Raw genomic sequence first — 27,442 nt, forward strand, 5'->3', positions numbered from 1 at the left:
CTCTTTCAAGAATGCCAATGTTAACATTTTGGACAGAGAAGGAAGATGGTTTGAAAGAGGACTGACAGAAGCCATCTATGTCCACTGTGATCGACCATACTTGAACAGAGGAGGTGCCATACAACATCAGCTGTCTATCAGTTACAATGTTGTTTTGAGATCCCTTCTCAGGTTCTTTAACCCCCACTCACATCTTGCGTCAGGTGACCTCAAAAGGTCACATGATAGGTTGAGGCAAGGACTCACAATGGTTTCACCCGAAACCTCTGCTAATAATGACCCACACCCCTTTTTGACACCTTGGCTCATGTGATGAAACACATGATTTTAATAGTGGGTCAAAGACCCTATTAAGGGGTAACTCCCACTAAGGTTTAAATATCTGGGACTCTCCACCATTTGGTCTTAAAACTTGTTACATCCCCCAGGAGGATGTTGGTTTTCTTCTTTCAACTAACTCCTTATGTTATGTCTTGGCTCCATCTCCTCTGTCCTGATTGGATGCTACTCACAGATATCCAGCTAATTGTCAATCAGCAGAGAGCTACTTAAGACCTGTGGAACTGTGTTTTTGGGCCCTCTGGCCATTTTGATTGCATGCCTTTGTGACTTGTATCTGCATTTTTATGTTTTCATTTTCAGACTGCCTGTAGGGGAGAGCTGCCTTTTATTTTGACACCCTGTTTTCTCCTGTTTATGTGTTGTTAGCAGTGTTGGGAAGGTTACTTTTAAAATGTATTCCATTACAGAATACAGAATACATGCCCTAAAATGTATTCTGTAACGTATTCCGTTACGTTACTCAATGACAGTAACGTATTCTGAATACTTTGGATTACTTAATAGATTATCATGCTTTTTACAACAACGTGAATGTACTATTGCTGTGTGATTTATTACTATTACTGAAGGTCCGCGACTCCGAACTGTAGTAAAGGGACCTCTGACTAATACGGCGGGGTCCCTGTCGGCTCGTAGCCGAAAAATAGCTTTACTTTGTTGTGTGGGTCAACTTTTCTGGCGAGAGACAGAGAGAGGCGTTGAAAGGCTGCTCCAACGGAACTTATTGTTTTCGGAGGAAAACACGAACACGGTGTACAGTCGAGTCTTAATAGCTTACTTACAACTGGGCTCGTCAGGCACTCTTCTTGGCTGCAGTGGTTATTATTATATTTACATGCTTCCAGCTCCCGTTTTTCCTCGATGACAACTCGTACCTTTCCACTCCCCTTTTTCTCCCTTCTCGCGCTCACAGACCCATAACGTGTATGGCAGTCCATTCTCCCTGCAACACGGACTACACTGCCCATGATGCTACATTCTTTAGAGCTATGCTGGTAGCATTCTGCCTGTTAGCTTAGCACAACAACAACAACAACAACAACGAAAAGGCGCTCTCTCACCCAGGAAACACACAGTCGCAGAGAGAGAGAGAGCGTCGCCCTGTAACCATGGCAACCGTAACGCTGCCGCCTGGAACAACAGAACGTAGCTGTCAAACAAAACCCAAACAGTCCTGACCCGCGACAAAATGAAACAGGAAAGTACCGCAGTGTAATCCATTTATTTCAACAAAGTAACTGTATTCTAAATACCACCTTTTTAAACGGTAACTGTAACGGAATACAGTTACTCATATTTTGTATTTTAAATACGTAACGGCGGTACATGTATTCCGTTACTCCCCAATACTGGTTGTTAGGTAGGTTATGGTTATAGGTTGTATAGTTTTTTTCTTTTTTTTTATTGTTTTCTTTGGAGTTAGGTCAATTTCTTTTATTTTCATATCAGGAATGTTTTGTTTGTTATGTTGGCCTTGGCTCTCCCTGAAATTATTGCCTCAGTCTGAACCATGATTTCAACGCTAGCATGAAATAAACATTTGAAAATTAGCATCTTGGCTCCTCCTTCACTATTTACCTTTATGTTAGTGTTTTTTACCTTTATGTTTATGTTTTTTTTTCACAATCTTCATTTGAAGAATTAGGGGCTGCAGGCAGAGCAGGAGTAATAATATCAGTAGTGTAACAATATCAGTAACTTAGCAACTTGTCCGTGACCTGGAGTGAGCACTCCACCCTTTTCTGGCTGAGAACCATGGCCTCAGACTTGGAGGTGCTAATTTTCATCCCCATCTTTCATTCTTGGCTGTGAACCACTACGGTATGGTTTCATATAAACTTGGCACAAAAAGTACATTTGTTTGATTATTTTTTTGTTGTAACAATGATCTGTGCCAATAAATGTTATACTCTTGGAAAGCCTGTTTATTTCTACTTAACTGCTGCCACAAGGAAAATGCTTTTGTGGGTTGAGCAGCAGAACTGAGTGTATGGGTTGTGGCCATGGCTGTTGATTCTTATTTTGCTGTCATTTATTATATGATTGAAGAGTGTTTGAAAACCTTTGATCTTCTGACTTGCTATTTGTCCATCAATCAGAGGTCCACTGGATGTAATGAGAAAGACCTGGGAGGACAGGGTTAAGGACAAAAAAAGACAACAATAAAGAAATATAGTAAATTATCTATGTATAGAGCAATAGAGCATATTATCCCTTGATAAACTCCCCAATGTGTGTAGCTTTGGTCTCGGGTCCAGGATGTATTGAATTTCACTTACCTTGGAGACTTCGGCAAAGCGCCCTCGCAACACTGGCAGCAGGCTCAGTGCCACCATCTGGGCCTTCCCCCTGTAGCAACACTGCCCACTCCTGAATGTGCTGTGGCATTCCTTTGCTTTCACTTTGAACTCTATGATGGCCTGAGGATGGTCTCCACCCCCATCCAGTCCAGCCTCAGCATCAGTCACGGAGAGTGTAGCAGAGGCACCAGTGAGGAACCAGTCTCTACATAACCTGCCTCAGGCGCTCAGCCTGGTACTACAGCTTCTCCAGTTGCACTTGCCATATTGCCGCCTGCTCTTGCTGACAGTGCTACAACTTTCACCACCATATGCACCAGCAATAAGTCAGGCTATGTCTCCAACATTCCTTGGCTGGATTTCTGCCCAACTGTGAAACATACCAGTTCTGGGACCCCACCAAGACACACAGACAGCATTGCAGGCAAGTGATCTTTTATTTACAGGGATTTCCACTCTTGAGCTTTTGAACCTATTGCACCACCCTTCCTCTGCACCACTCTTCCTCTGCAGAAGAGCCGTAGACCAAACTCCACCACAGTATCATCTGTCCTCAATTTAGTAGAATAAAAGGGAGAATAAACAGAAAACACATAATGAGAACCCACATACTCCAACACAACTCAAACACGAGAAACCACGAATCATGACACTTATGAGATATAGTTAGACAAAAGAGAAACAAATTTCACACCACAAACAAATATCAACAAATTTCAGGAAATTACCCTGGTTAGATAACACCACTGGAACAGCATAAGCAAACATATCTCTACACATTGTGCAAAGCGAGTCGTTGCTCGAGCAAAATGTTATAAATACATTATCCTAACCATGTGAAAAACATTAAGGTATAGGAGACTGCATCATTTCTTGCTCCCACGATATTTCAAATTAAAAAATCGTTTTGGTATGATTGGAAAAAATAGATTAATCATGTCAAAAGGTTCACTTGTATTCAAATTTGATTTGTTATGTGTATGATTTGCATTTGCTTTTGCTAATGTGTCAGGTTTGGTTGGGCAAGTGAGGGAAGGCATGATGAGGACTTCCAGGTGAATTTGTATAAAACAATAATTTCCGAAACACTGACATAAGCACTCTGCTCTTATTGCTGTGGCTTCAGTCTCCCTCTTATTGGCGTCATGGCTTCATGTCTCACTCTGCTGGTTTTGTGCTGTTTCTTTACACTGAGCTGCAGTGAGAGTTTGCCTGAATGGGTCAGCAACATTTCGACCAACCTCTTCAGTTTGTCTGGGGACATTATGCTCGGAGGGCTCTTTCCCATTAATGATGTCACCAGCAGCCTCAGTGACATAACAGAGCCCAACCAGATAAGATGTGAAAGGTAAGGATGGTTATGAACAACGCTTTCTTAACAACATGAGATTCAAAATAACTAACCCTGACTTACAATGACTTCTACTGTTTTCTGCTTGCTGCTGAACAGTGCAAATAATGTTGTACTGGGACTTGCTATATCAATGAAATACGCAGTGGATGAAATCAACGGAAATCAGACTCTCCTCCCTGGCATCAAGTTAGGTTATGAAATCTATGACACCTGCAGACAATCTTCAGTAATTATAAACCCTACTCTGTCTCTCCTAACTGAAAAATCCAGCCAAGAACTACCTGTGCGGTGTAATTACACTGACCATGAGCCCAGTATAGTTGCAGTTATTGGTCCTTTTGAATCAGAAATGGTGTCAGTTATTGGAAAACTCCTGGGATTTTTTATGCTACCACAGGTTTGAATACACATACATTTTGTAGTTATCAGATTTTTTTCTCTTGATTTACAAATTTGAGACTTGCAAAAATATTTTAAATGTAAAAGTAAATCGTTTCTGTTTTTAATTTTCACACCAGATTAGCTATGGGGCCACCAGCGACATGTTCAGTGATAAACTTCTCTACCCGTCATTCTTTCGTACTGTGCCAAGTGATAAATGGCAAGTGGATGTCATGATAAAGCTAATACAGGAGTTTGGCTGGAACTGGGTTGCAATTGTGGGCAGCGACGAGGAGTACGGGCAACGAGGTGTGCAGATGTTCACTAAAATGACAGTAAACACATCTATCTGTGTGGCCTATCAGGGCCTGATTCCAGTGTACACTGACCCCGAACCAGCGATAGAAACCATCATAAATGATATCCAAACGACCAATGTCAGAGTGGTAGTGGTGTTTTCTCTCGCAGAGAAAGCTGAATACTTTTTTAGAGAGGTTAGTGAAACAGAGATTTAAAGTGATTCACAAATGTATTATTTTCTGCTAATGGACAGTTTGTTCAGTACCAGTCAACCAATGCAATTTATTCCAGGTTATCAGGAGTAATTTAACAGCTGTGTGGATCGGCAGCACAAGTTGGGCAATACATACTCGAGTGACTTCTCTGCCCAACATTGAAACAGTTGGCACAATCATTGGATTTGTTGACAAAACAGACACCCTAGGCCTGTTCAAAGATTATGCAATGGAGCTTTTCAAGAAACTCAGTGAAGAGCGGACAAAGACATCCACTCCAACCACAAATCCTGACAGTCAAAACAATCCAAACAATCGCTGCCCACAATGCTGGAATTTGTCACTAGACAACATTAGCATAGTGGAAGCACCTGCAGTCCAGAAATCAGCTTTCAGTGTGTATGCTGCTGTTTACAGTGTAGCACAGGCACTGCATAACCTGCTGGAGTGCAATTCAACTGCCTGTAAGTGGGGATCTGGAAGCAAAATCTATCCCTGGAAGGTGATTTCTTTTATTTTTCTACTATATGAGACACTGTCAAAGGAGCTTGCAAAGAAAAGCGTCTGGACTTCTTTAAGTTGCTTGAAGACGTTTCACCTCTCATCCGAGAAGCTTCTTCAGTTCTAAGGTCAAATGGTGGAGAGTCCCAGATATAAACCTAGTGGGAGTGACCCCCACAGAGGGACAAAAGGACCCCCTGATGATCCTCTAATCACCTGAGCCAAGGTGTGAAATTGGGTGTGGGACCCAATCAGCCAGAGTTTCGGGTGTGTTCATTGTGAAACCTGGCCCCACCTTGTCATGCGAATTCCTGAGGTCAGATGGCCCAGGATGTGAGTGGGCGTTAAGGCGTCTGGGAAGGGATCTCAAAACTGGATTATAGATGGCAGAGAGTTGGTGTCGTAAACCCCCGCCTCTGTTCAAAGATGGTCGGGGATGTCTTTCGGGTGAACCAGTTTCTGTCTGAGTGTGTTGCTGGGTCTGAAATACACTGGGATGTCATGCTTGGAGAAAACTCTCCTGAGTTTTTCTGATACATAGGGGATGACAATGTTGTTGCGTCTGTCCTTCTTATCCTCCTTCGCTGGTGTCACCTGAGCCAGCGAAGGAGGCTCAGGTGACACTGAGCCTCCTTCGCTCAGTGTCACCTGAGCGGATAAGAAGGACTTCGCTGGTGTCCTTCTTATCCACCAGCGAAGGAGGATAAGAAGGACAGACGCAACAACATTGTCATCCCCTATGTATCAGAAAAACTCAGGAGAGTTTTCTCCAAGCATGACATCCCAGTGTATTTCAGACCCAGCAACACACTCAGACAGAAACTGGTTCACCCGAAAGACAAAACGCCAAAACACAAACTTAACAACGTGGTGTATGCTGTACAGTGCAGTGAGGAATGCCCAGACCTCTACATTGGAGAGACCAAACAGCCACTTCACAAGCGCATGGCACAACACAGAAGAGCACCTCCACAGGACAAGACTCAGCAGTCCATCTGCATCTTAAGGATAAAGGACACTCTTTCGAGGATGCCAATGTTCACATTTTGGACAGAGAGGATAGATGGTTTGAAAGAGGAGTGAAAGAAGCCATCTATGTCCACTGTGAGCGACCATCTTTGAACAGAGGCGGGGGTTTACGACACCAACTCTCTGCCATCTATAATCCAGTTTTGAGATCCCTTCCCAGACACCTTAACGCCCACTCACATCCTGGGCCATCTGACCTCAGGAATTCGCATGACAAGGTGGGGCCAGGTTTCACAATGAACACACCCGAAACTCTGGCTGATTGGGTCCCACACCCAATTTCACACCTTGGCTCAGGTGATTAGAGGATCATCAGGGGGTCCTTTTGTCCCTCTGTGGGGGTCACTCCCACTAGGTTTATATCTGGGACTCTCCACCATTTGACCTTAGAACTGAAGAAGCTTCTCGGATGAGAGGTGAAACGTCTTCAAGCAACTTAAAGAAGTCCAGACGCTTTTCTTTGCAAGCTCCTTTGACTACGATGACCTGGATGACTGAGAACCTTCACAGATATATGAGACACTATACAAAGTTTGGAATCGAGCTTATCAGTAGCAACAATAATTGCATTTTGCAGCTCTTGCAGGTTTTAAAGAACACTTCTGTTAACATAAATGGCACACGTCTAGACTTTGACAATGATGGCAATCCGAACATAGGATACAATATGATTCAGTGGATCTGGACAAACTCATCTCAAGTGGACTTTAGAAATGTGGGAGAATATACTGAACAAAAGCTGTTCCTCAACAAGTCCCTCTTTCAGTGGCACACTAAACAGGTAACGCTTGTAACTCAGAAAAATCTTCACAACTTCTAGCATGTAAAAGCTTTCATGTCCAGTTCATGATCTATTTTAAGATCTTAAATTTTGTACCGCAACCTTCACAGATTCCTGTGTCCACCTGTTCAGCAAAATGTGACAGAGGCCAGGTCCTCAGAGTCAAGGGTTTCTATTCCTGCTGTTTTGACTGCATCGACTGTTTGGCAGGCACCTACCAGGCAAATGAAGGTGATGTTGTCTCAGATGAGATTCATGCTCATACAGAGCAACCAGTAAGAATCCACAGTGTTATGTGACAGCCTTATTCCAGAATGGATTAAATTCATTTTCACCTCAAGAGTTCACACATAATACTTCATGTTGGCAAAGTGAAAAAAATTCTATGTCTTAATTCTACAAAATAAATATAAGTTTTTCTAAAAATAAAACATATAAACTGTAAATAAGTGTTCACAGCCTTTTCTCAATACTTTATTAAAGCACCTTTGGTAGCAATTACAGCCTCTAGTCTTTTTGACTATGATGCTACATTCTTGGCATTCCTGGTTTTGGGCAGTTTCTCCCATTCTTCCTTGCAGAACCTCTGAAACTCCATCGAGTTTGATGGAGAGTGTAATTGCACAGCCATTTTCAGACCTCTCCAGAAATATTCAATTGGATTCAAGTGTGGGCTTTGGCTAGGCCAATTAAGGATATTCAGAGCGGTCCCGAACCCACTCCTTTGTTATGATGCCTGTGTGCTTAAGGTTGTTGTTCTTTTGGAAGATGAACTTGAACCTGATGAATCAGAGGTCCAGAGCACTGGTTGCCTCCAGACATGACACTTGGAATTAATGTCAAACAGTTCAATCTTTGTTTTATCAGACCAGAGAATTTTGTTTCTCGTGGTCTGAGAGTCCTTCAAGTACCTTTTTGAGAAACTCCAGGCAGGCTGCTATGTGCTTATTCTTGTGGAGTGGCTTCTCTCTTGCGAGTCTACCCTTCAGGCCTGATCAGTGAAGTGTTTTAGGCATGGTTGTTGCTCTCACATACACTGCAACTATGGAACCTTATATAGACAGATGTGTCCCTTTCCAAATCATTAGGTTTTGTTAATTAGGGCAATACATTTCTCCTCTTCAAATCAGGGGAATGATTTTCTTATCTCTTTCTGTGTAAGAAGGCATAAAAATGAAGTAAGTCACACATGTAGCCTGTGCAAGATAGGATCTCTAAATGGTGCGTGTGTGTACTGTTGTGATGTTTTATTTTGCTTTTTAATTTAGCCATATTTTTGTGCTTTCCCAATCATAGACGACACCCAGTGTACTAAATGTCCCAACGGTCAGTGGTCCCAGCATCGCAGCACGAACTGCACTGACCCCATCTTTAAGTTTTTCACCTGGGACAGCGAGGATGCTGTGATAATGATGCTGGTTGGTGTGCTGCTGCTGATATGTCAGGGGTCGGTGGGTGTCATGTTCCTGATGCACCGAGGAACCCCCCTGGTAAAGGCCTCGGGGGGACCCTTGAGTTTTGTGGCTGTGCTCGGCCTGATGGGAGCATGTGTCAGTCTGCTGCTCTTCCTGGGGGAGCCCAGGGATGTGGTCTGCCGTCTTCAGCTGCCCTTCACTTCCATTTTCCAGACTGTCACCCTCTCCGTTATCCTGTCCATCTCACTACAGGTGAGTTAATACTGGTGAAATACTGCCCCACAATGGCAGTGTGCAGAAATGGCAGAATCAGTTAAAGAACATGCTCGATAAAATACAGATAGAAGGTATGCAGTGTGTTAATTTTTCTGTCTTCCCTAAGCTTTCCAGTCTTCAATAATTTTTGTTTCTAACTTTAATTTGATAATTGCTACTGACACATACTTACACAAATTAGAGATATCACATGTATTTATTGGCCAGTTTTCAAGGAACGTTTACTTTTGCAAGACAGACCAGATATATAGCATGACACAGAAACAAAACCGTTCAAGAGCTATTAATATGTATATACTCCCATCAATAAAAGAAAATCTACATTTTCAATTTAATACATGCAGTTTAAATAAAACCCCACAAAATTGTGTAAAACATAGTAAAAACATCAGTCATGATCAGTGTGTGGTGTCAAGAAAAGGGATTTCAGTAAGAACTTTACAAATAATACACCAACAGCAAAAAACGATCATAAATTGTAAAAAGGTGGCATTTTACATATAAAAGGTCAAAGGTCAATTTAACTGCTACGGCTCAGTATTTTGCAAAAACATTTTTCTGTCTAATATCTATGAGGCAGTTGTAACCATTTGGCTTGATGCTCAGCTTCATCTTCATTGCAGTGTTTCCACATTTTAGAATTTTTACCTTATTTTCAGCGTAAACTGTAACTTGACAGGTTTGTGGAGGCATACAAGTGTAATCTACTTTAGATTTCTCAAAAAAATTCAGAAGTTGTTTTTAGTGAAAGCGCATAAAAGCACAAGCGCTTTTGGACAAAACACATAATGTAATATAAGAAAAATAAAAAATAAAGATATAATCAGGATGATAACTTCTTCTTTTTTTAACAGATAATTTGCGTGACAGAGTTCCCAGAGATGGCTGCCTCTCACCTGCATTTGTTAAGAGGCCCTGTGAGCTGGCTGTTTGTGCTGATCTGCTGCGCTGTGCAGGCTGGTCTCTGTGGCTGGTTTGTTCAAGAAGGACCTTCATTGTCTGAATATGTGGCAAATATGACAATAGACTTTGTAGAATTCTTCCTCTCGTGTCCTGTTTCATCTTTGACTGGATTTGCTTTAATGCAAGTTTTCAATGGTGCAATGGCCCTTGCATCATTCATATGCACCTTCATAGCAGTGGAGCCTCTTCATCAGTATAACTTAGCCAGAGACATCACCTTTTCCACCCTGATCTACTGTGTCATTTGGGTGATCTTTATTCCAATCTACGTAGGCAACAACAGTGATAATAACAAGATCCGGTCAATTGTCCATGTTTATTTCAGCCTAGCAAGCAACTTTGGACTGCTGGCAGCCTACTACTTTCCAAAATGTTACTTCTTGTTAAAGAAACCTGAATTAAACACAGCAAAGTACTTCTGTACCTTCTTAGAGGGCGTCCCACCAACTCAAACTCAAGAAGAGCAACAGCCAAAAGCACAGGAAGGACAATAAAACAACTGAGCTTCTTATTAAGAAAATCAAAGAATCTCAAAATTCCATAGCTTTTGCTTTCTATGAGGATAGGAATGATTGAGTAATTTGCAGCATAGTTCAGTACACCACAAAAGAAACTAGATAATATTATAAAAATAGTTGTTTCTGAATTACTCTACAATCACGTAATACATATAGCAAATAACACAGAAAGTGCATTGCATTTATATAATAATGTGTAGTCTGCAAAAGAGTTTAAAATAGATTTGTACCTGTAAACTATTTTATTCAAGAATTTTTTTTCTATATTTCTTTTGTTTGTGTTACTGCAGTTTCATGAACTGGATGAAAATAATGAAGCAATTAGACATACTGTACTGTGACAGTTTTTTATCTCTAACACTGGATTTTTAACCTACAATGTTTATCATTTAAAAATATAATAATTGCTTTTCTCTTTAAAAATACTCTCAAGTTATCTAAAAGTAAAATTGTTATGTACACAATTCTGCCTCAGAGTAATACACATTAAATTATCAAAATCTTGATACACTGACTAAGTTTGGGTTTAATCTTTTCTCTGGTAAAGACAGATTGTAAATTTATTGTTGTGAAACTGGTTCCGTCTTTTTTTTCTTTTTTGCATTAATACTTGTGGTGTGAACTTCATAAATAATATAATAATATAATCCAACCGCTTCCAGGTGCCACAGGCAAGAAAAGCTTTGAGGCCATAATTTTCAAACATATATCCACATGATTTGCAATGCTGAGTTGTACTTAGCCTAGAGCTGGGCGATAGAACGATAACGATATGTATCGCGATATAACTTTTACTTGATAGAGAAATTAAGCTATCGCGATAGACCTCGCCGCTCTTGTCCTATTAAAAAAAAAAAAAAAAAAAAAAAAAAAAAAAGGTCAGCCAATCCAAATTAAGTAGCCCAGAGCCGAACCAATCACAGCCGCAGCGTCACGTCGTGTGACTTGTTACGTACAGCACAAGTGCCAAGCTGCACGTGTGTTTGTTTGGGAAGCAGCCAGCAGGTAATGGAGCCAGCGCGTAAAAGAGGAAATGAGTGTGCCGACTAGAAAAATCAACCGAGCGTGACCGAAGAGAAAACAGATGATGGTTCCAATGCCGGAGAGATTGTCGAACGGAAGAGCCATAGAAGTTCTGTAGTGTGAAGGTATTTCGGCTATTTCAAGTCTGACAAAAAACAGAGTAGCGCGCACTGTAAATTGTGCCGAAAGCAAGTCTGGAAATACAATAAACTGGTGCATGCGTCACACTGCGCCACGTTATTGTTTCGGTGAAATGAATTTCTACAATACTGTTAATTCTACTCTCTGCAGTGTTTAAATGCTTACATATACACACAGTTACTGTCCCTCCACACATACGACTCGGTTCTGCTTCTATGCCCCAGCTTTGTTTACTTTTTCCCACCGAGGCTTCTAGACTTCTGATTGGCCAACATTTCTGCACGGTTAGGAATCTAGCGCCACCTGCTGCTTTGGCATGTTCATAGCAGCGTTTTCCTTCATTTCTGCCTTTATGTGTGGACGGGATTATTTTTTAAAACGAAAACGGAAAATCTCCGTTTTCAAAAATACCCGTGTACGTGTGGACGTAGCCTCAGTCTCTGACTGGAAGCGCTAATTCGTCATTCGGCTTTTGTCAGACTAAAGTAACTGTTAAAACTGTTTGAAAAGCTCAGCTATACAACAAGGAGAGATTGAGAATTTCCTTTTAGTTCTCAGTTTATTTGATATTGACAAAAGTTAGTCAGTTTTGTCTGTTCTTCTGTAAAACAAACTAAGATTTATTTTTAGAATTAATATTTTGTTTCTAAGTGGAATTGACAATTTAGTCTGTTTCGTTTGTTCTATTTTGAAACTTAAACGCTTTAGCGGCTGCCTTTTGTGTAGTTTGCAATATTTGCCTTTATTTATCTGAAAAAGTCTCATGTTCCTTAAGTACATCTACCCTGTTGAACTTATTATGAGAAATAAATATTTAAATCAAAACAAGCTGCTGATTATTTCACATTTTACTTGTGAGCAACGGCACATTTAAATCTTACAAATATAGTTATTTGGCTTATATCGTGATAGATATCGTTATCGCCTGAAATGAAAAAAACATATCGTGATATGAAAAAATCTCATATCGCCCAGCTCTAACTTAGCCTAAACACTTCTCACACTCAAGCTTCCATCTGTATCACTGACCAAGGAAAACTAATTGTCATTATCTATATTAATATTCTCAATATATTTATTAGAAACATATATTTGTGTATTATACTACATTTTGTAATCCCTTCAATGTGTGATATCATGTGACTGCTTATCCATGGCAGTTAGAACACATGCTTCAGTCCACCATCTCTACACAACATTGTAGAGGCGTGTCAACCAAGAAAGCCTCAGTGTTCCCAGTCTCCCTTGGAATGCTCTTGAAGCTCTGCCGGAGGTGTGAGTTGAAGATCTCTCAGACCAGGGCCTCTGCCAGGTGTTCCCAGAGCACCCTCAACCACCCAATGGACTCCAAGAAGGCTGGGTACTCTGAACGTTGTTCAGTGCATAAGCGCAGATGACAGACAGGGCACGTTCCCTGACCCAAAGGTGCTGGGAACAAACCCTCTGATTCCAGTGCCTAAGCTGTGCTTTGAGGTGAGCCCGACTATATCTAGCCGGTAACTCTCAACCTTAAGCACTAACCAGGCCTCCTTCCCCACAAGAGAGATAACATTCCATGTCCTAATTGCTAGTTTTGGTAGTCACGCAATGCCCATCTTTCTGTAGGCCCATAGTGTAATTTGAATTCTTGAATGATGTTGTAATAGATATCAGCTTAACAACTAAAATTATGGCTGTGGTGTTCAATGCGTTTAATTATCAAATATTGCTTTTCTGATTTACACCTTTTAATTTCGTACTTGTAAGTAGTTATAAGTTTTCTATGAGATACCTTATGATAAAAAACAATGGCTTGTGTTTTTTCAAACCCCTGTTACCAAAGATTTCCTGTAATAGTAAAAGAAGGCAAAAAAGAAAAAAAACTTCAAAGCTGATTTAAAATGTGTTTAAATGGACATTTAAAAGGAGCTTAGTTTGTAAGTCTGCTGAAGGTTTATGCAAATATCTTGGGAGGAAATATTTAATTTGCCTTGTGGATGAGCAACATTGCATGCAAATAAACATACCAAGCCAACAGTGAGGGAAATATATGACATGATATTTCAAAACAATGTGCTTACTAGACCCAGCTCTGGATAGTCACGTTTTCAGGGGTTGAAAAAACTGAAAAGTTAATCAAAAACACTCAAGATACAAGGTTTTGGTTTAATAGCGTCTTAGCAAGGAGGCATAATGGAATTTAATGTGTGAGATTGTTTAAGTGTCATTGTTTGTATGTGGATTGAAGAGGGGATAACCAAAATTCAGAACACTGCAGGCAGAATACTTAACAAAAAGTCCCAGACCTTTTCAAATAAAAGGGGAGCATAACAGACAACATGGCATTGGACACAAGGATGACTGCAGTATGTACACAAACAAGACCGATTAAGGATACAGGATAGCTGGGAGAATGAACCACAGGTGCAGACTAAGAGGAAACTGAAAGGAAGGTAAACTCAACATAAAAGCAACCACCTACCAACTACCTACCATTAAAGTAAAACAGGAAATATGACTGTAAGAAGTCTTACATGAAAACGAAGACGGAGGTAAGGAAGACATAAACACTGAAAGAGGAAAGAAGAGACAGTCAAACACTGTGGGAAATACACATGAGAATTTGCATAATTATGATGCCCATTGTTCCTTCAGTGGGCTGGTTTCAGTCATTATGCAAATGTACTGTTTATAAGATTGGGGAAACCTGCAGTCAGCTGAGACTGAAGAAGTCAGTTGGATGAGTGACGAAACGTTTCTCCCACTGAAAACGCCACGTCCAGATGAACAGAATCAAACTTTTGGAGATGTACTTCCCCGGATGATTGAGCATGCATCAAGAGATCCATAAAAACCAGAACTCACACAATACAACAGTAAAAAAGTGTAACAGAAAACCTTGAAATAAAAACAGAGTTCAGCAATAGCACAAGAAATAAGTCTCACTTTTAGAATATTAAAGAAATTCAAATAAGAATCCTAAATTTAATAAATACTACCCAAACTCAAATACCACAAGAACTCTAGAATACCAGAATGATTATGAAATCTAAAAAAAAAAAAAAGCAAAAATTAAAAAACACTAGAACAGCAGAGAGAATAGAAATCTCTTAATGGGAGCCCTAAAAGTCCAAAGCAACTCAAAACTCAAAGATCCAAACCAGGAATCATGATACTCATGATAGATAATTATTCCAAAGACAAACAAATTTCAAACCACAAACAAATTCTATGAAAATACTCCGGAAAGATGAACACTGCAGACATACACACAAACACACAAAAGTGCAAAGTGAATCTTTTTTCTCAGAAAACCATAGAGGTTTTAAATATGTCTGTGTGAGAACACAGGTGAATTTGCATAAAACCACCTACATGATGCACTGACATAAAAATACGCTGCTGTCATTGCTGTGGCTTCATTCGCTTGCTTATCAGTGTCATGGCTTCATGTTTCGCTCTGCTGGTTTTGTGCTGTTTCTTTACACTGAGCTGCAGTGAGAGTTTGCCTGAATGGGTCAGCAACATTTCTACCAGCCTCTTCAGTTTGTCTGGGGACATTATGCTCGGAGGGCTCTTTCCCATTAACGATGTCACCAGCAGCCTCAGTGACATAACAGAGCCCAACCAGATAAGATGTGAAAGGTAAGGATGGTTGTGAACAACCCTTAATAATAACATGAGACTCTAATCGTGTATGCTAACCCTGACTTACCACAATATTTACTGTTTTCTGCTTGTGGGTAAACAGTGTAAATAAGTTTGGACTGGGACTTGCTATAGCCATGAAATACACAGTGGATGAAATCAACGGAAATCAGACTCTCCTCCCAGGCATCAAGTTAGGTTATGAAATCTATGACACTTGCACAAAATCTTTAATTATTATAAACCCTACTCTGTCTTTCCTCAATGAAAAATCCGACCAAGAACTACCTGTGCAGTGTAATTACACCGACTATGAGACCAGTACAGTTGCAGTGATTGGTCCTCTTGGCTCAGAAATGGTGTCAGTCATTGGAAAACTCCTGGGATTCTTTTTGATGCCACAGGTTTGAATACACATACATCTTAAGATTTGCAGCATAGTTTCTATTAATGCAAAGATCTGACAATAAATGTTTCAAATGTAAAAGTAACTCTTACAAGTCGATCAAAGGATTTGTGCCAGGTTATATCACAGAAAAATTAACTTGTTCTTTTATTGCCTGATCTTTAGATAATTGTTTTTTTGTTTTGTTTTTACCTTGAAAATGATATATTAGGTCTTACATGTCAATAGTGATTAGAGTTATCTCTGATTTTCTGTTTTTAATTTTCACACCAGATTAGCTATGGGGCCACCAGTGACAGGTTCAGTGATAAACTTCTCTACCCGTCATTCTTTCGTACGGTGGCCAGTGACAAATGGCAAGTGGATGTCATGATACAGCTAATACAGGAATTTGGCTGGAACTGGGTGGCAATTGTGGGCAGTGATGAGGCATATGGGCGACGAGGTGTGCAGATGTTCACCAAATTGGTAGAAAAAACATCTGTCTGTGTGGCCTATCAGGGCCTGATTCCAGTGTACACTGACCCCGAACCAACAATCAAAACCATCATAAACAATATCCAAATAACCAATGTTGGAGTGGTAGTGGTGTTTTCTCTTCCAGAGCAAAGTGAAATCTTTTTTAGAGAGGTTGGTGAAACAGAGAATTAAAGCAGCTAAGAACTGTATTAATTTCTATTAGTGCATGGAGTTTGTTCAGTACCAGTCAATCGTTTAATTTTTTCCAGGTTATCAGGAGTAATTTAACAGCTGTATGGATCGGCACCACAAGCTGGGCCATCGATGCTCAAGTGACTTCCCTGCCCAACATTGAAACAGTTGGCACAGTCATTGGATTTGTTGACAAAACAGACACCCTCGGCCTGTTCACCAATTATGCAATGGAGCTCTTCAAGAAACTCAGTGAAGAGCGGGCAAAGACATCCACTCCAGCCACAAATCCTGAGAATCCAAACTATCGCTGCCCACAATGCTGGAATTTGTCACTAGACAACATTAGCATAGTGGAAGCACCTGCAGTGCAGACATTAAGTTTCAGTGTGTATGCTGCTGTTTACAGTGTAGCACAGGCACTGCATAACCTGCTAGAATGCAATTCAACTGCCTGTAAGTGGGGATCTGGAAGAAAAATCTATCCCTGGAAGGTGATTTATTTTTTCTAATTTATAGACCGTTGTATTTAAAATCAAGCTTATCAACAATAACAAAATGAGTTAAATTACATTTTTTACAGCTGTCTGAGGCTTTAAGGAACACTTCTGTTAACATAAATGGCACACATATAGAGTTTGACCAATATGGTGACCCGAACATAGGATATGGTGTGATTCAGTGGATCTGGACAAACTCATCTCAAGTGGACTTTAGAAATGTGGGAGAATTTACTGAACAAAAGCTGTTCTTCAATAAGTCCCTCTTTCAGTGGGACACTAATCAGGTAATTTTTGTAACTCAGAAAAATATGTACAACTTATGTAAAAACTTTAATATCCAGGTCACGATCCAGTTTGAGATCTTGGATTTTCTTTTTTACCACAAACTTTGCAGGTTCCCGACTCCACCTGTTCAGCAATGTGTGGCAAAGGCCAGGTCCACAGAGTCAAAGGCGTCTACTCCTGCTGTTTTGACTGTATTGACTGTTTGGCAGGCACCTACCAGGCAAATAAGGGTAATGTGGTAGTCTCAGATATCTGATGTTGCTTATTTGCTTCCTTGTCAAGATATTCAGTGCATCTAGAATCCACAACGGTACGCTTCTTTAATATGTTGCTATGTGACAGCCTTATTCCAGAATGGATTAAATTCATTTTCATTTCAAAATTCAAGATTCTTGCTCATATCTAAGCATATAAATGTCAACAGATTCATTTAAAATAGAATAAAAACAGGTAAACATAAAGAGCCTTTCACTGTCCTAATAAATACAAAATCTACCTGTTGCACCTGTAAAAATTCACAATTAAAATGCGGCAACTAGTTTTAATCTGTGATAATCACAGAGTTAAAATAGTATTCAGTAGATGTGCAGACATTATATTTGAACCTTTTTTGTGCTGAAAGGAGACCTTCAAGACTCACTGTATTCAGGCAATTAATGCATCTTCTTTGCAGTATTTAGCTAAATCAATGACCTGTAATACTAGATTAAAAACACAAATGAGAAAGTTGTATCATTTTCTTGTCTTTATCTGCAAATCAGCATAATCCATAACATGTCACTGATGTGTGACAGGATCCCTAAATGGTGTGTGTATGTTGTTTGTTTGGTTGGTTGATTTTTCGTTTTTAATGGAACCAAATTTTTTGTGCTTTCTCGGTCATAGACGACACCCAGTGTACTAACTGTCCTTACCGCCAGTGGTCCCAGCATCGCAGCACGAACTGCACTGACCCCATCTTTAAGTTTTTTACCTGGGGCAGTCAGGATGCTGTGATAATGATGCTGGTTGGTACCGTGCTTTTGGTATGTCAGGGGTCAGTGGGTATCGTGTTCCTGATGCACCGAGGAACCCCCCTGGTAAAGGCCTCAGGGGGACCCTTGAGTTTTGTGGCTGTGCTCGGCCTGATGGGAGCCAATCTTAGTCTGCTGCTCTTCCTGGGGGAGCCAGGGGATGTGGTCTGCCGTCTTCAGCTGCCCTTCACTTCCATTTTCCAAACTGTCACCCTCTCCGTTATCCTGTCCATCTCACTACAGGTGAGTTAAGAATGGTGAAACACTGCCCCACGATGGCATTGTGCAGAAACTTCAGAATCAGTTACAGAAAAAGCAGATAGAAAGCATGCAGTGCTTTAATTCTTCTCTCAGCTTTCCCGCCTTTTTTAAGTTTGTTTTAAAAAATATTTTGATTATTGCTTATGGCACATCCAATTAGAGACATCGTGTGTAATTAGAGACAGTTTCTATTGTACTTTTAATTTTGTACCTTAATTGCAGCAGTATTCAACTTTGAAGCAAACAGCTGACATGAATGAACTATTGATCTATAAGAATCTCATTTGTTGGTTAAATATGTCTAACTTTATTACATTATTTTAGGCCTTTCCATAAGATCTTACGCATGCTTAGAACCCAACCTTTCTTTTCAAACAGATACTCTATGTGACAGAGTTCCCAGAGATGGCTGCCTCTCATCTGCATTTGTTAAGAGGCCCTGTGAGCTGGCTGTTTGTGCTGATCTGCTGCGCTGTGCAGGCTGGTCTCTGTGGCTGGTTTGTTCAAGAAGGACCTTCGTTGTCTGGATATGTGGCAAATATGACAATAGACTTTGTAGAATCATTCCTCTCGTGTCCTGTTTCACCTTTGATTGTATTTGCCTTAATGCAAGGTTTCAATTATGCAATGGCCCTTGCATCGTTCATGTGCACCTTCATGGCAGTGAAGCCTCTTCATCAGTATAATCTAGCCAGGGACATCACCTTTTCCACCCTGATCTACTGTGTCATTTGGGTGATCTTTATTCCTATCTACGTAGACAACAACAGAGATAATAACAAGAACAGGTCAATTGTCCATGTTTATTTCAGCCTAGCAAGCAACTTTGGACTGCTGGCAGCCTACTACTTTCCAAAATGCTACTTGCTGTTAAGGAAACCTGACTTAAACACACCAAAGTACTTCTGTACCTTCTTAGAGGGCGTCCCACCAACTCAAACAGAAGAGGAGCCACAGCCAAAAGCACAGGAAGGACAATAAACAAACTGTTCATAAAGTAAATGAAAGAATGTGAAAAAAGGACAGCAATAGTTGTGTAATGTATACCATGAGACTGTACTCTACAAAATACACTAGATTAGATATAATAATGATATAATAATCATTGTTTCTCAATCACGCCACAATTATGTAAATTATACACCAAATAGTGTAGAATGAATATATTGCAGGCAGTGTTGGGGAGTAACGGAATACATGTACCGCCGTTACGTATTTAAAATACAAAATATGAGTAACTGTATTCCGTTACAGTTACCGTTTAAAAAGGTGGTATTCAGAATACAGTTACTTTGTTGAAATAAATGGATTACACTGCGGTACTTTCCTGTTTCATTTTGTCGCGGGTCAGGACTGTTTGGGTTTTGTTTGACAGCTACGTTCTGTTGTTCCAGGCGGCAGCATTACGGTTGCCATGGTTACAGGGCGACGCTCTCTCTCTCTCTGCGACTGTGTGTTTCCTGGGTGAGAGAGCGCCTTTTCGTTGTTGTTGTTGTGCTAAGCTAACAGGCAGAATGCTACAAGCATAGCTCTAAAGAATGTAGCATCGTGGGCAGTGTAGTCCGTGTTGCAGGGAGAATGGACTGCCATACACGTTATGGGTCTGTGAGCGCGAGGAGGGAGAAAAAGGGGAGTGGAAAGGTACGAGTTGTCATCGAGGAAAAACGGGAGCTGGAAGCATGTAAATATAATAATAACCACTGCAGCCAAGAAGAGTGCCTGACGAGCCCAGTTGTAAGTAAGCTATTAAGACTCGACTGTACACCGTGTTTGTGTTTTCCTCCGAAAACAATAAGTTCCGTTGGAGCAGCCTTTCAACGCCTCTCTCTGTCTCTCGCCAGAAAAGTTGACCCACACAACAAAGTAAAGCTATTTTTCGGCTACGAGCCGCCGTATTAGTCAGAGGTCCCTTTACTACAGTTCGGAGTCGCGGACCTTCAGTAATAGTAATAAATCACACAGCAATAGTACATTCACGTTGTTGTAAAAAGCATGATAATATATTAAGTAATCCAAAGTATTCAGAATACGTTACTGTCATTGAGTAACGTAACAGAATACGTTACAGAATACATTTTAGGGCATGTATTCTGTATTCTGTAATGGAATACATTTTAAAAGTAACCTTCCCAACACTGATTGCAGGTGCCAGTTTAGCTCAGTGGGATGAGAAGGCAACCATATGCCGAGTGGCTGCCGGCCCAGGTTTGAATTCAACCTCCCCTTTGCTGCATGTCTTCCCCTCTCTCCCTCAACTTTATTTAGTAACATGCAATCTATAATAGATTATTCGTCTAAGAAATTATTATTTTTCAGGTTCATATTTTGTTTGTGTTGATGTTGGTGACAAAAGTATTTACTGAATTAAAGTAATGCTGTAATTAAACAATGTAGTGTGAAATTTTTACTCTAACATTATTGGTTGTAGTTTAGAAACCTACTATTAGAGATTTAATGGCATTTTGCTTTAGAATAATCTCACTCTCAGTGATCACGTCATGCAGACAGTTTTGCTTCAGAATAATAAACATTAAATTATTTCAATTTTATTATTGTGTCACTGACTAATTTTGGGTTTGACCTTTTATCTGGTAAATCTGGGAGATCGTGGCTTAAGAGTTGGGTGTTTGTCTTGTAATCGGAAGGTTGCCGGTTCGAGCCCCGGCTCAGACAGTCTCGGTCGTTGTGTCGATGGCCAGAGGGGCCGATGGCAGCCTCGCTTCTGTCAGTCTGCCCCAGGGCAGCTGTGGCTACACCTGTAGCTGCCTCCACCAGTGTGTGAGAGTGAATGAATAGTGGCATTGTAAAGCGCTTTGAGGGTCCCGAAGAGCGCCATATAAATGCAATCCATTATTATAAATATTGTATTGCAAATTACTGCTGTATAACTCTTTTAGTACTAGAATGTATTGTACACTACTGTACTTGAATTGTATATGGATTCTAAATACATTAAAACAGGAGTCCAAAGTTTTTGACATGCCTTGTACAATAAAACCTGAAGGCTATTTTTGACTAAATGTACTTAGCACACAAATTTACCAATAATTGTAGCATGAATTGTGTGTGTGTGTGTGTGTGGGGGGGGGGGGGGGGGGGTAATTGACTGCTTCCAGGTGCCACAGGCAGGGGAAACAAACAGGAACCAGAATGAGACTCCGCCTTTGAAATGCTGAAGCAGAATCAGAATTATGCACTCACACGCCCTCATGCACACAAACCGAGAAGAGAAAGAGAGAGCAGAGAGTGGAGAGACAGGAAGACTGACAGTTCATTATGAAATGGCTTTAATGATCTGACCCACTTGAGATCAAATTGGGCTGTATGAGTCCTTGAAGTAATATGACTCCGACACTCCAGCTTAACATTTAAGAACATTTAAGAACCTGCAGCCAGTTAAGTTAAAAGAAAGAATTAAAGAATGTATCAATTCAACAAATTTATTTTTGTTGTTGTTGCTGCTTTTTCATTTTTAACTCAACGCCTTACTGCTTGTCATGATTTTAATAATTCAAATAAACAGTAAGCAGAACAGTAATCACCCTATCACCTCATTTTAGTTTCATTTGAATTCACACTGGCTTTACATGGAAATTAAAGGAGGCATATCGGGTGGCCAGAAAGTTTTTATTGGTATAGATATCAGCTTAACAACTGGAAATATGTCTGTGTTTTTAATGCATTTAATCAGGCACACCAAATATCAATTTTCTCTTTTCAACCCTTTCATACAGTAGTTGTAAGTAGTTATAAGATATTTAAGCGATACATATAGATTTTTTTTAAATGGCTACATGTTTTTCAAACTCCTGTTACTAAAGATTTCCCCAAAAAGATTTTCATATTTATATGAACATGAAAATATTCATATTGTTTGAAAATATGAATCCAAAATATGCAAATATGAACAAAAAAGCTGATCTAAAATGTGTTTAAATTAATATTTAAAAAGAGCTTACTTGCATGCCTGCTGTAGTTTTATGCAAATATCTTGGGAGGAAATATCTAAATTTGCTTTTGTGCATGAGCAACATTACATGCAAATAAACATTCAAAACCATCAGTGAGGTGAATACAAAACATAAAAGTTAAAATGGATAAACATAGATCTTAATACAAATGTATATAATGTATATACGTTTCCCATATATATGTTATCTGCTGAGTTATCTACTAAACAGCTTTAAAGTCATCTCCTTGCATTGCTGACAATTCACAGCTGTACTTTTCAGGTAAGTCTAACAAACCTCAAAAGTCTCTTACCTCAGCGAATGCTTCATTATTTTTAGTAATTTCCTTTTGACTCAAATTTTCTTTGAGACAAAGAATTTTTAGATGTAATGTCCTAAAAATTCTATAAATGTAGAACTTTGTCTCATCTCAATTATTGTAACTCGCTTTTCACACATATCTCTCTGTCTTCTGTAACTTATCTTCAGCTGAACCAGAATGCACAAAAACTAGCGAAATTCATTTAAAGATTGTGTTAATTCATCAATTACTTTAAACCTATACATGGCCAAGCCCTTGTTTACATATCACACCTGAATCCGCTTCTCCAGTCATTTAATGGGGGTCTTTTAACTGTTCCACATTCTTACTTTAACCTCCTAGGTCCTGGCGTCCAAATATGTGGGCACCACATTTTGGGTTATTTAGACCAAAATACTAAATTTTGCTCTACAAGGGCCTGATATCCACTTACGAGGACATTATACTGCTACTGTTCTATCAACATTTTAAATGAATATCCTCATATGTGGCTCTCATTCTTCTTAGAAACAAAAATTAGGTTAAAAAAAAAAAATCTGGTAATTCTTTGTTTTTACATTCATCAGGTCCCAATCAGCCCAAATATCAAAGAGAAATTAAAAATGCATGCCTTGGAAGAGTTCGGGTCTTAGGAGGTTAAATTCAAAAGGGACCACTCTTTTTAGGTTGTTGCACTGAAACTCAGGAAATCTTCTTCAGTCTCTCAGGTTGACTGAATCTGTGTTTTGTTTTAAACAGCTGCTGAAAGCTAATTTTTAAAGATTAGCTATTTGTTAATATTTCACCCAATATTTCAGGTTATAGTTTACATATAATGTAATATGAGTTACGTATGAGCAAATGGATGACTGTATGTTTGACTGTGTGTTTGTAAAATTCATTAATGTATGTTTTATTCAAAGCATTGTACCAGTGCTTTAAAGTGTGCATTAAAATGATTACCATTAATATTGTTATCAATATGATCATTGTCAGGCTGTTGATACTTCTTATGGGTTAACAGATAACAAGGTTTTGGTTTCATATCATCTCAGCAAACAGACACAGCAATTTACTGTACAGGTTCAGCATGGTTAGTGTGTGGATTTTACAGGGGAGGAATCAAATGTGGAATACTGCAGGCAGAATACTAAACAAAAAGTGACCCATTATTGTGGCTGATTGAAGACCTAAACTAAACATAAAACAACAAAACTATCATCCAAAAGCAAAGCGTAATCAGGAAACACATGCAAAGGAGCTCAGAGGACTCATGATGCAGACAAACAATAGACACAAGGATGACTGAAGTATGTACACACAGAAGGCTGATTAGGGATAAAGGACAGCTGGTTGAATGGGACACAAGTGCAGAAATAGAGGAAACTGAATGGAAGCAAAACTCAACCAAAAAGCAACCAATTGTCAAAAATAAAACAAAAGATCCCAAAGACAAAAAACAAAACATGGGTATAACAAGTCTTAAATGTAAAGACAGAGATAAGGGTGAAAGAAGTGACTGCTGAAAGAATTGGCAGTGAAACACTGAGGAAAATACACCTTTGCAAAAAACAAGCTCAAAAGCTAACCTGAAGCTGAATACAGACCAAAGAATCTAAACCAAACACAAGAACAATAAGTCTTTTTCAAAGGCATTAAAACTTCATAAATACTGAACAGGAATTCAAAGACTCGAAGTAACGCTTAAGACAGAGAAAATATCATGAAAACTAAACAGGAATCCAGACCTCCGTGACGACGAGAGCTTCCATAATACAACAATACTAAAGCTCAACAACAAAAACCTTGAAGTAAAAGAACAACCCCAGATTTCTCAACCCCAGCACTGTAGCTAGGCTAACAAACAGTCAGAGGTCTGTCCTCTCCCCCTTCCTCTTCACCCTCTACACCACAGACTTCAGCCACTGCACAGAGACCTGCCATCTTCAGAAGTTTTCTGATGACTCTGCGGTGGTTGGATGCATCAGCAGGGATGATGAGACAGAGTACCGGGCTGTGGTCGACTCCTTTGTCACGTGGTGTGAGCAGAATCATCTGCAGCTCAACGTGGCAAAGACCAAGGAACTGATCGTGGACTTCAGGAAGACCAGGAAACACTTGACCCCTGTTTCAATCCAGGGGGTCAGTGTTGACATTGTGGAGGACTATAAATACCTTGGAGTACACATTGACAATAAACTGGACTGGGCTAAAAACACCACAGCACTTTACAGGAAGGGCCAGAGTCGTCTCTATTTTTTGAGGCGACTGAGGTCCTTCAACATCTGCCAGAAAATGCTGAGGATTTTCTATGAGTCTGTGGTGGCCAGTGCAATCCTCTATGCTGTTGCATGCTGGGGGAGCAGGCTGAGGGTCGCAGATGCCAACAGACTTAATAAACTGATCCGTAAGGCCAGCAATGTTGTGGGGATGGAGCTGGACTCCCTCAAGGTGGTGTCGGAGAGGCGGATGCTGTCCAAGATAAAGACAATGTTGGATAACACCTCCCACCCACTCCATGACATGTTGGTCAGTCACAGGAGCTCGTTCAGTGAGAGACTGAGATTACCGAAAAGCACCACTGAACGACACAGGAAATCATTCCTGCCTGTGGCCATCTCCCTGTACAACGCATCCACTTAACACACTGTTTGCTGCTACAACTACACATGTTTCTTTTCCAAATATTTATTTATAAGTGACTTATGTATGTATGTATGTATGTATATATATGTATATATTGTACTATTCTTAGTTAGCGTATTGTCTGTCTTGTCTTAATGTTGGTTTAAAATGGAGCACTGTAACAAAAAATAATTTCCCCCAGGGATCAATAAAGTATTCTGATTCTGATTCTGATTCTGATGATTGAGCTGACTATTCGTTTGTATCCATGTTGTACTTCTGAGTCCACTTTACCAATCACTTCCTCCAAACCATCAACGTGTCTTTAAAACGCCATTCCTATCAGACTCCTCAAAGAAGTCCTAACATTAATTAATGCTTCAATCCTAAATGAAATGAATCTATCTATGGTAATGGGTTACGTACCACAGGCCTTTAAGCTGTATTATATAGCTGTATTTAAGCTATATATTTTTTTACAGAGATTAGAACATGCCATGGTTAAAGGTACTGTGTTTCACTGGTTTGAATGATATCTATCTAACTCTCTCCAATTTGTTTATGTAAATGGAGAGTCTTCTTCACACATTAAGATTGATTGTGGAGTTCTACAGGGTTCCATGCTAGGACCAGTTCTATTTAGATTATAGATGCTTCCCTTAGGCAGTATTATTAGAAGGCATTGCAAACATTTTCATTGCTATGCAAATGATACCCAGCTTTATCTATCCATGAAGCCAGATGACTCACATCAATTAGTTAAACATTAAGATCTTGATAAAATTCAGATAAAACCAAGGTTATTGTACTTCGCCTGACTAACCATATTCTTACTCTGGATAGTATTATCTTGTGATTTTGTGCTATATAAATAAAATGTAACTAATCTGAATAAAAGAGAGCGAGAAATCAACCTGACTTTTAGATTAATGAACAAATCAAAACATGAATCCTAAACTTCATAAATACTACTCGAACTCAAATACCACAAGAACCCTAGGGTATCAGAATGATTATGAAATCTAAACAGGAATAAAAAACTTAACCAAAGAATAATCAAAAATACTAGAACAACAGAGAGAATAGAAAACTCTTAACAGGAGTCCAAAGCAACTCAAAACTCAGTGACCAAACCAGGAATCACTACACTCATCATTTTTTTCTCTGGTCCCCTGCCCAATCAGACCAGGAGTGACATGTTTAGCCGCATGTTATCTTAAATTGCTGGCTGTCTGAGTGGTGTCCCAGAAACGATGTGGGCTTCATAGATAATTGGCAAACCTTCTGGAGGAAACCTGGTCTTGTTAGGAGAGACGGCATCCATCCCACTTTGGATGGAGAAGCTCTCATTTCTAAAAATATGGACAAATTTATTAAACCCCCCAAAATATGACTATCCAGAGTTGGGACCAGGAAGCAGAGTTGCAGTCTTACACGCCTCTCTGCAGCTTCTCTCCTCCTGCTACCCCCCCAAAAACCCATCTCCATAGAGACTGTGTCAGCTCCCAAAAAGACAAAAAACAAACTAAAAACCAGCAACAAACAACTTAAACATAAAAAATCACAAAGAAAGAACAATACAGTATCCACATCCGAACCAAAGAGTAAAACAGTGAAATGTGGATTATTAAATATTAGGTCTCTCTCCTCCAAGTCTCTGTTAGTACATGACTTAATAATTGATCAACAAATCGATTTACTCTGCCTTACAGAAACCTGGTTGCAGCAGGATGATTATGTTAGTTTAAATGAATCAACACCCCCGAGTCATTCTAACTACCAGAAACCTCGAAGCACAGGGCGAGGGGGCGGTGTGGCAGCAATTTTTCACACCAGCCTATTAATTAACGGAAGACCAAGACAGACTTTTAATTCATTTGAAAGCCTGATGCTTAACATTGTCCACCCCAGCTGTAAAACTCAGAAACCAGTCTTACTTGTTATCATCTATCGTCCACCTGGGCCTTACACAGAGTTTCTGTCTGATTTCTCAGACTTTTTATCTGATTTAGTTCTGAGCTCAGATAAAATAATTATTGTGGGTGATTTTAACATCCATGTAGATGCTAAAAATGACAGCCTCAACATGGCATTTAATCTGTTATTAGACTCAATTGGTTTCTCTCAAAATGTAAAAGAACCCACCCACCCCTTTAATCACACTATAGACCTTGTTTTAACATATGGCATAGAAACTGAACATTTAACAGTGTTTCCTGAAAACCCTCTCCTGTCTGATCATTTCCTGATAACATTTACTTTTACAATAATTGCTTACACA

The 27,442-nt window shown here is 39.7% G+C and overlaps 2 protein-coding genes across 2 annotated transcripts; both read left to right on the plus strand.

Annotated features, from left to right (window-relative positions):
• Positions 1 to 3,787: 3,787 nt before the first annotated feature.
• Positions 3,788 to 10,724, plus strand: LOC146670087 (taste receptor type 1 member 3-like). The gene is made up of 8 exons (XM_085407960.1): positions 3,788 to 3,990; positions 4,093 to 4,393; positions 4,515 to 4,871; positions 4,969 to 5,394; positions 7,000 to 7,203; positions 7,314 to 7,434; positions 8,500 to 8,870; positions 9,749 to 10,724. Exons 1-8 carry the CDS (start codon positions 3,788 to 3,790, stop codon positions 10,349 to 10,351), a joined length of 2,586 nt encoding a protein of 861 aa, XP_085264086.1. The 3' UTR covers positions 10,352 to 10,724.
• Positions 10,725 to 11,058: 334 nt separating this feature from the next.
• Positions 11,059 to 20,538, plus strand: LOC146670088 (taste receptor type 1 member 3-like). Its single transcript, XM_085406796.1, has 8 exons — positions 11,059 to 15,163; positions 15,270 to 15,570; positions 15,846 to 16,202; positions 16,301 to 16,717; positions 16,807 to 17,010; positions 17,121 to 17,241; positions 17,897 to 18,267; positions 18,664 to 20,538. Exons 1-8 carry the CDS (start codon positions 14,961 to 14,963, stop codon positions 19,264 to 19,266), a joined length of 2,577 nt encoding a protein of 858 aa, XP_085262922.1. The 5' UTR covers positions 11,059 to 14,960; the 3' UTR covers positions 19,267 to 20,538.
• Positions 20,539 to 27,442: the final 6,904 nt, after the last annotated feature.

Source organism: Rhamphochromis longiceps, linkage group LG5 (assembly GCF_057381845.1).
Source record: "Rhamphochromis longiceps isolate RC_006_pf linkage group LG5, R_longiceps_female_GT1.1, whole genome shotgun sequence".
Classification (NCBI taxonomy): domain Eukaryota; kingdom Metazoa; phylum Chordata; class Actinopteri; order Cichliformes; family Cichlidae; genus Rhamphochromis; species Rhamphochromis longiceps.